The sequence below is a fragment of the Haliotis asinina genome, chromosome 10, assembly GCF_037392515.1.
Source record: "Haliotis asinina isolate JCU_RB_2024 chromosome 10, JCU_Hal_asi_v2, whole genome shotgun sequence".
In the NCBI taxonomy this organism is placed as follows: domain Eukaryota; kingdom Metazoa; phylum Mollusca; class Gastropoda; order Lepetellida; family Haliotidae; genus Haliotis; species Haliotis asinina.
This window is the reverse complement of record NC_090289.1, coordinates 19,048,538-19,063,308: the sequence shown is the minus strand read 5'-3', so window position 1 is coordinate 19,063,308 and position 14,771 is coordinate 19,048,538. Positions and strand designations below refer to the sequence as shown.

The 14,771-nt window shown below is 41.6% G+C and overlaps 1 protein-coding gene across 1 annotated transcript in view; it reads right to left on the bottom strand.

The window, feature by feature from the left end:
- LOC137298245 (chitin synthase chs-2-like) overlaps positions 1 to 14,771 on the bottom strand; it is a 33,513-nt gene continuing 18,742 nt past the window's right edge. The window contains exons 6-17 of the mRNA XM_067830418.1: positions 12,480 to 13,441; positions 12,108 to 12,213; positions 11,844 to 12,007; positions 11,646 to 11,725; positions 11,264 to 11,372; positions 10,863 to 11,016; positions 4,652 to 4,865; positions 3,825 to 4,025; positions 3,289 to 3,686; positions 2,739 to 3,122; positions 2,271 to 2,556; positions 1 to 1,876 (exon numbers count right to left, since the gene is read on the bottom strand). Coding sequence (XP_067686519.1) covers positions 357 to 1,876; positions 2,271 to 2,556; positions 2,739 to 3,122; positions 3,289 to 3,686; positions 3,825 to 4,025; positions 4,652 to 4,865; positions 10,863 to 11,016; positions 11,264 to 11,372; positions 11,646 to 11,725; positions 11,844 to 12,007; positions 12,108 to 12,213; positions 12,480 to 13,441 — 4,578 coding nt within the window. The 3' untranslated portion in view covers positions 1 to 356. The remainder of the gene's footprint in view (positions 1,877 to 2,270; positions 2,557 to 2,738; positions 3,123 to 3,288; positions 3,687 to 3,824; positions 4,026 to 4,651; positions 4,866 to 10,862; positions 11,017 to 11,263; positions 11,373 to 11,645; positions 11,726 to 11,843; positions 12,008 to 12,107; positions 12,214 to 12,479; positions 13,442 to 14,771) is intronic.

The following is a 14,771-nucleotide window of genomic DNA, read 5'->3' as shown; positions in this document are numbered from 1 at the left end:
TTTCTTTTTCTTTGTTTTTTGTTTTTCTCTTTGAATGGGTGTAATAAACCTGATCCTAAAGTACCACACACTTGGAAGTGATACCGCTGATAGAACAATCTTATCTGAATTGACGGGGATTGTTTGATTAGCTGCAAAAACGTAAATATTGCAATTGGGCAAGTTACATATTTGAATGTACTGAATCGCATGTTATTTTCAGGTTTATAGACCTTGAGTTATGTTTCGTTGATGCAGGATTACTGTTGGGATTTATCAACCAGCTAAACAGAAATATACACCTAAGCCAGAAATCCCGACTAGAACTAATATATAGGTTGTCAACAGTAGCATCTAAAAGTGCCACAATGAAAACCTTACACAGATGTGGTAGCATGTGTTGGGCTTTGCGGTGGGTTTTCGCTGTTATCTTTGATCGCCAGTTCAACCGATCCTGTGTCTGAATCTGTATTATCAGCGATGCTGTACATTCCGGAGTTCACTGTCACATTTTTGTCATTGTCCTCGTTAACAAAACTTGTGTTTCCGACTGCTTCGTCTAGGAGTGAAGCCTCATGGTGATCATGAAATGAGGTGTCCATACTGGATTTGCTTGACCTCCTTGATATGCCGTTCTCTACTGCGATCTGCACACGCACAACGCTACCATTTGATGTGTCGTCATTCTCATGAGTACCAAATTGATTACCTGGCTTAGCAGATGTGTCGCTTTCAGCCACAGCACTAAGGTGCCCACTAAGACTGTCCTTCAATTTGCTCCATTTCGTACCATCAGTGTAGGGGCGCCTCCCTCTATTCCCGAGTATGACGCCGTGACGTTCTTCGTCTACTTTGTCTAGACTGGTATGAGAAGAGGCTCTAGACTGCGTGAGGACGCCCTTGACAACACTTAGCCAAGGGTCATTATGATGGTGGTCATTTATTGTTGAGTGCATTCCAGAGCCACGAACTATACCAGCAATATGCTTCCACTTTTGAGCCTTTTTTAATACAATGCTTTTGTTTTGCTCAACACTCTTAATAGCTCTTTGGCTCTTTCTGATTGACTTCTTCCGCTTCTTGGAACTTCCCCGTTTGTGAGAGATATTCTCAACACGTTCATTTTTCAAATCATCAGCAAGCTTCAGATACCTATCCATAAATGTGTGTGCAAGATTTCCAGCTTTATGCTGCTGCTTTCTCCTTTTCTTTGTAATTCGCAGCACTGTCTTCCTTCGTCTGGGTCTTGGAGTGTCATCGGTTGTCATGCTGCTGTCATCATCCAAACTATCCATTGAGCTTATTGACGTCACCGATCTCGTATCATCATCATCGCCATAACTCTGCATTGATTTTACTAATTCCAGCTTATCAGATATGTCCATAGCAGCTACCTCCTTCTGATTCAGTCTCATGCAATTTACTTCTGTAGAGGATATTATGTGGAGGAATGTGCCCATTCGATGGAAGAACATTGCAATGAACTGGATGAGCAAAGCAATGCCGAATATCGCCATGAATATAAGGGAGAACGGCTCGATTGTGAGTGCAGTACCGCTTTCAGACTTGCATGGGAGTGGTATCGCCAGTCCTTTGCCATTACTCTGGGCATTTGTGTACTGTAGAGCAAATATGATAACAATAAATAAGGCATTCAGAATGAAAAACATTAGACTCATTTTGTTCCTCAAATGGATAAGGTCTCGTTGCATCTTCTGCTTGAGCTCTTCTGTACTCTGCAGTGGGTAAAGGTACCTTTCAATGAGATCTTTCCAGAAGCGCAACTCTTCCTGACCAAGGTATCGAGTCCGACCATGTCCAATGTCTGGATCAGAAATCCAGTATGGTGAATACTCATCATTATGGATATGCATCTCCTTCTCATACAGGGGATTATCTGCAACATTTTAGAATGCGTTTCTTCAGGAACAAGCTTGATTAGATAGGGACTCAAATAAGATTCTATTTTATGAAACCGAAAACCAAGTGATCTCGTTCAGGTTATAGCTCCGATTATATATGTTCTCCTAATTACCACCTAAGAGCTGGGGACTGGACATCGGCAGAGTGGTCACAAAGTTATTACCGAAGTACTCGTAAACTCGATTTTTCTTGATAAAAACTCGCAAAGGAACGTAATCGTCTTAACATTTGGTTTGATTGGAATCTTGAAAGAAGTGAAGACTGTGGTGTGTATTACGAAAATGCTTCAGTTTCCTAATTTTTTCTTTTGGGAATTTCACTGAATTGGCAGCCTCATTTTAGGGATAAAGGCGCACGTAATTACTCACGTCTTATCACGCCTTCAGTATTGAGATTGTTCTGCAATGTCTCCTGCTGAAGAAAAGGTGCTGGCGTGTCCAGGTCGTAGGTAATGCCTTGCTCGTTTGTGACCTGTATCGACGGAGATAATGGAGTGGAGGCCAAGCCATTTGTAATGCTATGTATTGATGTTTCAAGCTGCTCCAGTTTGTCAAGAACGGCGCCAAATTTACCGGCGGTGTTGTCAACCTTAGGCCGGGGACAGCAGATGCACTTGAATAGGTTTCCAAAGGAGAAGCCATAATCACTGTCCACCTGTAAATAAAGTAGGTTTTCCATAGTTAATATTGAGGCAACCGTATTGTGTTTAAGTATTAAGTACTTCATCAAGAATAGATGAAACGTTAGATTGAGCTCCAATATGTATCCGTGTCGTGTTATCACGTACATGTATGTATACTCTTTCGATTCCGAGTCCAAATATAGTTTAGTAGTACCTTATCATCATTACTAAAGAGGTTGAAAATAGACTGGAATCGACCAGATTTCAGCTTCGTCTTTTCCTTTTTGGCCTGAGCCTCTTGTGTTGGTTGTATCACCTCTCTTGTGCCCCAGGAAACCACATGCAGGTTGCAGATAGAATAGATCATCAATAGCATTGACATACTCGGAATTGCCATGAAATAAAGAGCACCATGCACTAGGCAGGAGATTTCCATGGGGTGCATTATTGCTGAAATGATGAATACCCCAACTATAAATATCATGAATATAGTTGTCGGGGCGCAGATTCCCTCCCTCTTCATCTCCAGCGCTAATCCTACAGTCACCAGCATCATTACCAGGGCGTACATTCCTGAGAGGATTGCAGCAAGTTTCAGCTGAAACATACAAGATGTCATTACTTATGGTAGACTCAAAAACGTCAAAGTGTTACCTCAGTGATCAGGGAATGCACACATTTCAAACCTCTTTTAATGTTTTCCCTACTTTTGCAGATGCCTTTGTTCCATTCGCAAACATTTTTGTGATGCTTAAGCCTTTTACCTGTATGTTTGACTTGCAGCAGAAACAGACAAGTAGGAATATTCCTAATGGAACCATATTGCAGAGAAGAGAATCCAGCAAGTCCAGTTCAGGAAAGGCTGTGTTGATAGCGCCCACGATCAGGAGGAAGATGGTGCCGGGGGTAAGGAGTGAAGACACAAACAAGAGAAGCTGGTACAGCATGTACAGCACGGATACGTTCTCATTGACCTTGATGATACTGCGCCAGTCATACAGTAAATCCATGATGTTAGCCATGGTTGAAGGCGACCACCGTCGTCTCTGGTTATAGAACTCCTTGAAACCTTCTGGGGCATAGGTCAAAGCATCTGCGGCTGCACAGTACTCGACTCTGTAGCCTTGCTGGAGTAGCAGTGTACACAGCCATCGGTCCTCGCCTACAGTTGGCATGAAAAAGTGTACCAGTGATTTATCCAGGCAAAGTAACATTTGTATTAGTCAATATTCGGATTGTATATACACTTTGAAACTTTGGACTTTCTTCCGGCATAATCAGTATTCCAGACGGGACTTACCTTGGTCATATTGGACGTAGTGTCTGGCTTCGCTCGCCAAGGTTGTGTACTTTCTCATCATGTTGTCGTCCATCAATGCTGAGGCCCGGAACAAACTGAAACATCCAGGGCTACACAGGACGCACCCTGTCATGTGCTCTGTTGCCTTCTGTAACCAATGGCTTACGGCGTACTCAAACTTCTGGTACCACACCATAGGACCTATAAGATGTCGGGAAATCTTAGTTCAGCTTATTTCACATAGTAACAATTATTCCAGGCTTTTAATTTTGGCACATTCTATCGAGATGAGATTAGTGTGCATGTGCAACAATCTTCATGGCATAACTTTTATGATGTAAGTGTGATATATTCCTATTTCGTTAACCTTTAAATGGGAGTAAGACCTGTCTCCATAAATACATTCACAATGCAGAATAAGTATGGTGCATATTGTGAGCAATTCCACCTGTTTGTTCTATCAATCCAAATTCACTCCAACGTTGTGCTGAAACTTCACAAACCTCATACATCCAACAATGAATAGCAAATCTATAAAAAATGTTCAAAGAAAATGTTCAAAGACTCTATCGTACTTGAATATGTCAAGAGTATGACCAAATAATCATCTTACCTGGCATTATATGTGCAGCATGTGACAATATATTCACGAAAATATATAGGCCAAGAGTGGGACCATATTTTCAATTTTAGCAACATATGCCATTAGTGAGACCACTGATTCATATACACCCATTTATAAACTGTACATAGGTTTCTTTTAGTGCAAACATATTGATGGAAAGTGATTCTTTGTATAGTACGTAGTGAGAAAGAATGGCTCTGACCAGTTCCTATTGGATGGATGCGTCCACATGCTGCTCCCACTTTGTCGTTCTTTTTCATTCGGTCCACTAGTAGCTGCACAGCAGAGGGTTTGAAGTCGACGTCTCCATCAAGGGCCAAAATGAATGTGTTGTCAGCGATTGTCTGTTTCCTACGAACATCTGGTAGCGGTTGCCCTACCAGTCGATGGCCAAGTAAGTAGTACATGTACATCACCTTGAACAGAACAAGGTGATGCATCGTGGCATGAGTCCTGTGTACCCACACAAGTCTTAGGATTTATCTTATTACGGTAAGGGACACCCGGTATAACCGTAAAATGTCCAAAATTGTAAGAGATATTTAATAATATAACTAATATGCTCTTGCATAACATTTTACAACTTGTAGTGAAATATAACAGCCGATCTTGACGAAAGATAAAATGTAAAGTTAATGTTTTTGAATCAGCAACTGATGTATGTAAAATAAAGCCCCATTTAGTCGAAAATGTTTTCACTGAGACAGACGTCTTGTGGGCCCCTAAAAAGCAGTGTGCTGGGAATATGTCCCCGTACAGCACCTGGACAGATTATGCCAAATTTGGCGGCATATGACGGTCACACGCGTCTCGCCATTAGTTGGCAAATGGGTTTATTGCTGGCCGTTGTATTCTATGGATGTTCTGATTCTGGAGGTGAGGATTGATTGTGCAACGATGGCGAGCACAGGTGCCAACCCACACGTTTTGCAAACGGGCTGTCATTGGATGTGGATAAGGTGCCTCACCAGTACTGTTCAAATGTTGCTCAAAATGAAGTGTGGTTCGCTGCGCCATAGTGACACCCGTCACCAAAACTTGTGAAAACTTGGAACGTGACTATTAATGATTACCCTAGTTTCGACGAACAATGTTGTGTACACCACTGACGTCTGTTGGCAATACGGCGATTTGTGATCCATGGTACAACGCATGACCGTTGAGCTGATATCACTCATAAATGTATACGCCGTTTGGAAGCCACATTCCATCTAAGGTCAAGGTCATTCGTGCGACCCGTATAGTGTGTCGCGTGACAGATGTTGCAGGATGTACGGTCCGTACACCCTGGCAAATCCGCCTACATGGTTTCGTATGCTTTAGCTATTAACCAATCAGAATTTGACAAATTTATCTTAAGGATAATAAATGCCCTTATATTCTACAGATTACGATGAAAGTACAGCAGACATGGTTATGGTAATCCTGGCATAAACAGGTTGGTAAGACTAGTCACCAACTCCTTTCCATTGCCCTTTCTACACATACCCCTGACAGCGAATGGGACTTCCTGGTCGAACTCACCAAGACATTTCCGGGCAACATAAAGACTGACCAACACTGCAGCCATCTGTATTACCCAGAGTGTAAAAATGCAACTGAGACATGTCAAAGACGAGGTCCGCATATTTTGCATGCTTTTCCTGCATGGTTCCAGTCACATGGCTGTCAAAGGGGACATAAACTTGAATAACATAAATACATTCATTGAAATACCTACGCCACGTAGGGATGTCTGACACAGCGAGAGCAACACGTGCTACATTAAACACGGAAGAAATTGTCCAAAACTCTGGCTACGTTCATTTTTAATTCCAAAACAGGACTTCAAGCCTCCACAGACTCCCTTAAAAATGAAATTTCTGACATTAAACAAAAAGTGAGTGGGGTTGAGCATGCGGTCTCACAACATGATGACGACTTGAACTTTCCCCGCAACGACATAGCTGAACTTTTGAGAAAGTTCTTCAGTAAGTCGCTCAAGTTCAGTGAGGACCAAGCCGACAATATGTATTTGAAGTCAGAGCATAGGTTACCTAAATCTGAATATCAACGCCAGAATAAGCCCTCTGCCCCGCCATCGATGATTGCTACCTTCATTCATCTTTCCGACAGAGACGCCGTATATGCAACCAGAAAGCTGTTGAAAGGTACTAATTCGAGTATTCAGACCGACCTAACACGAACAAGCAACGTGCAATTCTTGGACGCCAAGTGACTAAACTTGGGAATCACACAGTGACAGTCATCTAATATGAACTACCAAGTCATGATGTAAACAAAGTTGACAGAAATATACTTTCCTACTACTTATACCTACGGTGTGAACTGTTTCTACTCTAATATATACTCAGATACGATTTCTCGCTAAAGTAAACTCACGTGCAAAAGAAACGTCCCCAAAATAGTTTTATGTGTCATTTTCTATTCTATGACCATGAACATAAATCAGTATCAGGAACAGATCACCTGAGCACTGAATTCGATGACATGACACAAACAGTGCATGGAATACACGTGCTAGGCGAGAAAAATGACTTTCATCAGTAAAATTTCCCGTATGTACAGAAAAGTACCGTATGATTCTGGGGTATAAAACAGCCTTAGAAATGTTCATGGGCATTGGCTTCATCAGTTTGAAACAAAGAACATGCCGCTGTTAACGTCAGAGCAGAGAGAGAGAGCAATTGGGATGCTGTAACTTGGCGCTACCCATGACCACGTCGCCAGAATAATGAACTGCTCCAAGAAAACAATCGGGAGACTGTTGTCATGATACAGGCAGACAGGCAGGACAGCAGACCGGCCCAGAAGCGGCAGACCAAGGGTGTCCACCCCCAACGAAGACAGGTATTTACGGGTGCTTCACTTCAGGAACAGATTCCTCACCGTGACGTCATCTGCTGCCCACGGCCTGAACCACCCAATCAACAGATGGACAGTGACCAGACGACTGCGTCGACATGGCATTCGACCCTATCGGCCGTTCAGAGGGATGACGTTAACGGATCAAATTCGACGTCGCAGACTGGCTTGGGCGAGGACCGTTCGTTAGTGGCAGCAACGACATTGGAGCCGTGTGCTCTTCAACGACGGGAGCAGGTTCCAGCTCAACAAAGCAGACGGTCGTGTGCGTGTATACAGGCGGCGGGGTGAGAGAACGGCACGTTGTTGCGTCACGGAGGTGGAGCATTATGGCGGCGGAAGTTGTATGGTATGGGGCGGTATCTGTGGGGACAGGAAGATGGATCTGGTTATCATTCGTGGTAACCTGACAGCACGCCGGTATATTGATGAGGTTCTACAGCCCGTCGTTGTTCCATGGCTCCAAAACAACCCAAGAACCGTGTTCCAGCATGACAACGCCACACCACACACTGCTGTCATTACAAGGAACTTCCTCAACACCAACAATGTGCATCTTCTGCCTCGGCCAGCGAGATCACCGGATATGTCCCCGATCGAACACCTCTGGGACCACCTCGGGTGCCGTATCCGTCAACGTCAGCAGCCTCCAGTGACAGTACAGGATTTGGGTCGTGCTTTGCAGGACGAATGGCGACAGATCCCTATTCACGTGATCAGGCGACTTACCAACTCTATGCGATGTCGTGTCGTGTCACTTGTTGCATCACGAGGGGGACACACCCGATATTAGGACGTTTTAGTGATCGAGCAATGCGATTCATGTTGTGGCAGCTGATCGAATACAGGAAAATAGACCCCAAGTCAAGAAATCCATCTGTAAATCCGTCCAAAACTGCTTTTGTGTTTTACGAGTTCTTTTAACAAGTTAATTATACAATATGTTCATAATATTAAACATTGGAACTTACAAGTGTTTTGCTCTTTTTTATTTATGAGTTGAAAACACAAGAGGACGTTTCTTTTGCACGTGAGTTTATTACGCTCCAAATATAACCTTTTTTCATTGGTAAGATACTTCTTTTTGCTTGTCCTAATTAATTGCCATTTGTCTTGTTTTTGAGTTATAAAAATTCCAATTTCCGACAAATATAAACAGTTGGACTTGGGTATCAGCTACATGTGGACTTCGTGCAGTTTTCACCACCTTGGTAGTAACACGTGGTCGGTCTTCTAAGCAGTTGGGATGAGTTTGTTGTTCTCGTGATTGTGTTTTTGTGTTGCCTTTTCGTATGTGGATTAATATGGAGTAACTCCATGCCATAAAATTTCAGTATTGTATATTTCAAGTATACAATTGATGTTAAAGTTGTTATCCGTGGGTACTCCGACACCAGCGTACGTTCAGTCCGCCAAAAGAATATTTCTGTTGTATTGAAAAATTCCATTTGCATATTTCTCCAATCTTCAAGACATTTCAACATGACGTTACAAGTAACCAAATGAATTTTATTCTGTCAAATAGCATTGGTTTTTAAGGAAAGTGTAAAACTTTGCTGCATCGTCAACTTCATGTTCCATTGTAACAAACTATTATGGATACGATAAAAGTTACATCGTTAAACTGTAGAGGTTATAATGACAAAATTAAACGTAAGGAACTGATCAGATTTTTGAAAAAGAAAGGTTCTTCAATCTACCTGGGATAACAATTTCGCTAGATATCGATCATATAGTTGACGTAAATTACAAAGAAAAGATTGGAGCATGTGAAACTGTAATGTAAATCCGATCAGCTCGTAACCATACTCCGTTCCGTAGAAATGTAGTTCTAAAATCATTACCACTCCAAAATTGAACCACCTTTTTGGTTATATTCCTAATCCAGGAGATGATGCTTTTTAGCGCATTTTAACGAAAATGCTACAGATTCATTTCTAACAATAAACCTGATAAGACAAAAAGAAAGCTGATAATTTGCAGTAAAAAAAGATGGTTGATTTAATATGCCCAACATAAAAGTGTAATAGAGTCGCAAAAACTGTCCATACTAAGACGGTTTTTTTCACACTCTGTTAAATGGTGTAATCGTTTTATTTCGAATCTCCCAAACATAGGATATGGCAATATATTTGAATATAGTCGCCAACACTTGAGAGGTTAAATACTTCCTTTGATAAGAAAAAATTATTACAAAGATGTCGTTTCAGCGAGATGGGACTTTACATCTCAACTTGAATAAAACTCTGACCATGATAGCGACAATGAAATCCTTACTGAAAGTATATGGTGTAAAAAAACTGTATTATACAGAATGGTACGAACATGGGATTCGTCGAATTAATTATTTGATTGATATTAATGGTAAATTCTTTCAATTTAAAAGGTTTATAAAACAATATGACATAAAACAAATTTTCTCAAATACCATGGTCATGCTTTAAACAATACTTTCAAAAGACCAATACAACTTTAAAAACAATAACTCGCAAACCAAGCCCTGTTATATCTTTCGATGCAACACCTTTGTAAGTGTGCAAAGGGGACTCAAAATACTTATACAAAACTTTGATTTCAGGTCTGTGTTTAAAAAACACGCACCGAACACGCATCGAAATGGGAACTATACATTATATACGACGGCAATATATCTAAGGATTGTCACTATTCCCTTAAGATGCACGAAAGATACTACATTACAATGGTTCCAATACAGACTTTTACATCAAATCATGCCAACACGCATCTTTTTAGAAAAGGCAGGATATAAAGACAGAAGAAGAAGTATAGTTTCTGCTCCGAAGATGTAGAAACAACTATCCATCTATTCTGATCTTGCAGCAAGGTAAACACTATAACAACAAAACGTTGAGAACTAGCTACATGTTAAAACACAAATAAAACTCAAAATTGAAATGAAGCATGTACTGCTTAGTTGTCCAAACAAAAACAACGATCCAATAAATATTATCTTAATTCTCTTCAAGGAACGAATATTTCGAAATAGGTTTAACAGCACTATGCCACCTTTCCCAGTTTTTCAACATAAACTGTTCGAATACTATATGCTAAAACGTGTTGTAATTAGTTGTAACGTCAATGCTTTCTACGGGCTCTGGTCGTCATGTCATGATCTATTCTGCTACAATTGATACATTGTCCATCATGCATGTTATCATTGTTAATTGTTTGTATAAAAGTCGAAAAATGCAACAAACTAAAAAATTGTAATAAATAAATACATTCATTGGTTTTATCAAAAACGTCAAGATCAGGCTTGCTGGTAGGAATTCCTCAGAGGTTGTATATGGGCCTACACCAAAGCAGTTTAATTCCATCATTTTCAATGACGCCCTGGACAGTTGTTACATCAACTTTCGTGCACAGTGTATTTGCGGTTATCGTTGTTCTAAAACATGGAATTAACATCTATATTTCGTGATACCCGCCGTTTTTATGAAGGTACCGAAAAAAGTATTCTCAAAATACACTGAATTCATTCAGAGACAAATATAATGCATGACAACATGTTTGTATACTACTGTTACCTGACTCCATCGCTTCTTGTGACGTATTTTCGCTTTGTCCTTCATGTGTATGACCAGCTTGTTTTGTCCTGGTAGCGTCCATTCAAGTCTTCCTCCGTAAGGCGTTGGGTATTTAGTGGGTGGGTCCATTTTAACTTGAGCTTTATGAACATTACTGAAGTAAGATATCAGTGCTCAGAAACTCGAACTTGCCAAGGTCCATTTTATACAAACAGATTCGTGAAGCAGTTGAAAATACAACCGGTTATACTCCGTTCTTATACCATAACAGACACTGGTAACCCAGCTGCCGCATTAGGCTGACACTTTAATATTTGTATTAGAATTCATACTAGCCACAGTTACCTTTTTTACGTAGAGACGATAAACGGTAGGGGTGGGGGGTGAGGAAGAAAACTAACCTTGCTGCATTACTGATAATGTTCACTAGACTCTTCACGAAGTTGTTGACGTGAAATTCGTATTCATCATCTTCATGAGCTTCAAACGCATCGTCAAAGAAAATGTGGGCTGAAATCAACCAATAACATAAAGGGCGTTATCGTCGCAACAGGATGTTTTAAGTATTAAACGGCTTTCATAAATTACCCTAAATAAAATACCCTACCAGAGTAACGAGTATAAATTTATTTAACTGATCTTTAAAAGGGATTTTACGACAATTATGATTCCCCTCCTGGTAACATTCCTGAAAACTGTTGGCTGTGAATGGAGACATACTGAATATTATTGGTGCTGGCTTCATTACACAGTGTGCCGCAATAGTAATTTAGTTTGACGTACCTTCAAACTCATAATAATCTGGATCATAAACGTCGAAAAAAATATATGCATGTTTTCTTGTACATTGGTCCAGGTCCAATCTGAAACCATGGTACAAAAACAGATGAGTATTATGCATTACGAATAAGATATGATGTGTTGTGATATCGAGCCAAACCGGGCTTGAAATGGGCGTGATACGCCGGATGTTATACACACCTGAAGACAGATGTTAACATCTGTACCATTTCCTGCTCTGTCTCGTGCCACATAGTTGCACATAAATAGATCATGGGTGTCACATCAGTACGGAGAGAACCGCGTGTCTGCAGAGGATTTCCAGTTTCTTCTCCATCTACAGACTGGAAGATATGAAGGCCGCCCTGTGTGGAGGAAATTGATCATTAGCCGAAAAAGAGTAGTTTAAAAATGAATCAGTTGCTAGTGTTAGATAGTATGTGTTAAAGAGCCGTCGAAGCATACCTCCTTTTTAATATTCTTTTGTTCTCGGTCTTTGTCATCTCGCCGCCTGTTGAGGATGAGGGACTGCTCCAGGAAGAGACCGCAGTACAGTGGCTGTATGAATAACCTGGAAACCAACAGATGTAAGCATACGGTGAACCGAACTTAGTATCCACCCACAGGAAGAATGAAAAGTGAAGAACGGAATAAATCATTGTCAGCCGATGAGAGAGGGACCATACGACCTATTATCATAATCAAAACTGAGAGCTGTGAATAATCGTGCTCGTGCAAACTGTGGATCAAGGCCTGAAAGTCGTGGAGGTATGTAGATGAAAGTGTGTTGAAAGTATACAACATATTATTTCAGAACCGCAGGTAACGTAAACCTACCTTTCTGTCTGTACGAGCCTCTCTACCCGAGGAAACCAGATATGCAGTGTGATCCAGATGAAGGAGAACCACCAGGCTACAGCTACGGGAAGCCAGTAATCGGTAGTCAGTTTCGATAGGTAGTTTACAGAGAGTCCATGGATGTCACATGTCCAGAACATCTCTGAAGGCAGGGCAGTTATCCAAGAACCAGTGCTGTCTGATTTCCATGTCTCGCAGTCTGCTATGAGAGTCCCAACTAGGATAGGCATTGAAAGGACAAGAGGAATTGCAAAACCCCCAATCTGGAGGAGGATTTTGCAAGAGGTCTTGGCAAATGTATAGCAGAGCAGACAACATCCAATCTGCACGAGCATCACCCAGAAGGGACTCTGAAAATATTCAACAGCCTCTACGTTCACTATTCCATATGGGTTTACCAGATGCGGACATTCATGTGCGCCGTCGTGCCCCAAATAGTAAAGAGCCTTCACACATGAAATATTGAGATCGCTCATTATGACTGTCATTACACTCAGCGTGAGTATAATCTTCCAAACACTGACAATTAAGTACAATTTAGTTCGTTGACGTCGAATGCTTCGCTTCAAACTTCTGAGTTTGTTTCCAAGAGCTCCCAATCTGTTATAGGTGTTCACATAATTTTCCCACCAGCCAAAGGAAACCAAGAACAGAGATGTCGGAATAGCCCATGTTTCGTGGTAAAATGTATCAGAGAAAAAATAGTTCCTCAGTGGCCACAAAAGAAGCACGGAGAGTTGCACGATTACACACAGGAAATCAATCAGAATAACGTAGAACTTGCGACCTCCTGGTTCTTGGCTATCAAAAAGCTTCAGTACAGCTGGCAGGAAAGCAACGCCCATCATGAGTACCACCCCGCGGATCGCATCAAGAGATGGAAGCACTTGGAAGGAGAAGATGCAGACTCCAGCCGTGTGAAGAGTCTCAGGAATCATCACCTATGTAGGAAAAGGGTATTGCAGGAAGTAACAATCTTTTACAGCGTTTCTGGTTGATCTTTGCATACACTCAAAGCTTATGGATACCAATGAATATCCTTGATCATATCAGAAAAAGACTTTCTATGTGAAAAGATATCGTTATCGATAATAACAAGTTATTATTATTAGTTATGTTTTACAGATTAAGATAGATATGCAGCAGAGAGGGTTTGGGTGATCCTGACACAGTCAGGCTGGAAAGGCTCATCATTAGCTCAGGGCCCTCGCACCTCTACACGTAGCCCATACAACGAGGTAGACTTCTCCCAGAAAACACTGCCTAGTCAAACATCAAACCCACCAAGAACTTCCCGGAGAATATGAAGCTCCCCGGGGGGATTGCCAGAATGGCTGTGCTCCTGGTGGAGAACCCGGGCACTCTCCTGATCTGCGCCAAGAGATCAGGAGGTACCAAAGCAAAGGCACCGAGAACAATGCGGAGCCTGAAGACAGTGTACATGGGATGCAAGCGAGACATGTCAAAGCCGAGGTCAGCATATTTGTCATGCTTTTCCTTTATGCCAATCACATTGCTGTCAAAAGGGGCAGAAAATTCACTGATATAAATATTTTCATTGGTTTTATCAAAAAGGACAAGATCGGGTTTGTTGGCTGGAATTCGTCTCAGACTGTATATTGGCCTATTCCAGAGAAGCTTGAAATCATCATTTTCCAGGAAGCCCTGGACATGTTAAGGGTCGTACCATGGATGGACCTCGGGGTCAAAGCCACAGTCATGGCGGAGACGATAGTAAAAGTAGCGAGCCATGCCATCATGTCTTTTAAGATATGCTTTTTGTGCCATGGAAGGGCATCCACTAGCAAGGTGTTGGACAGTCTCTGTGAATTCATTGCATAATCGACATTTCATGTTCACATTTGGGTTAAGAATCACATTCTTGCGAGTGGGAAGTGACTGGTCCTGAGCAGCAAAAAGGAAGCCCTCAGTTTCACATTTCAGACTAGCTGACTTTATCCAGGCGAAGGAGGCGGTTGGATTGCTGTTCTGTTCCACACACACTACATGTACTTACGATGCAATGGCTTCTCAGACAGCTTCTCTACGAAGGACCGACCCTGGGCAGACTTGCTAAAGGACTTCACATGTTTACTCCCATCGCCATCAATAAAATCAACTTAACATTTCAGATGGTGTCCAACAGCCTTGGCACGCCGCTTAAAATAGCTGTGCAATTTCATCATGAGTCTTGACGTGCATCACCAGAGGATCGATCATCCGATCTGTAAATATGTGCAAAAGTACACAATAAAATTGTGTCATGAAGAG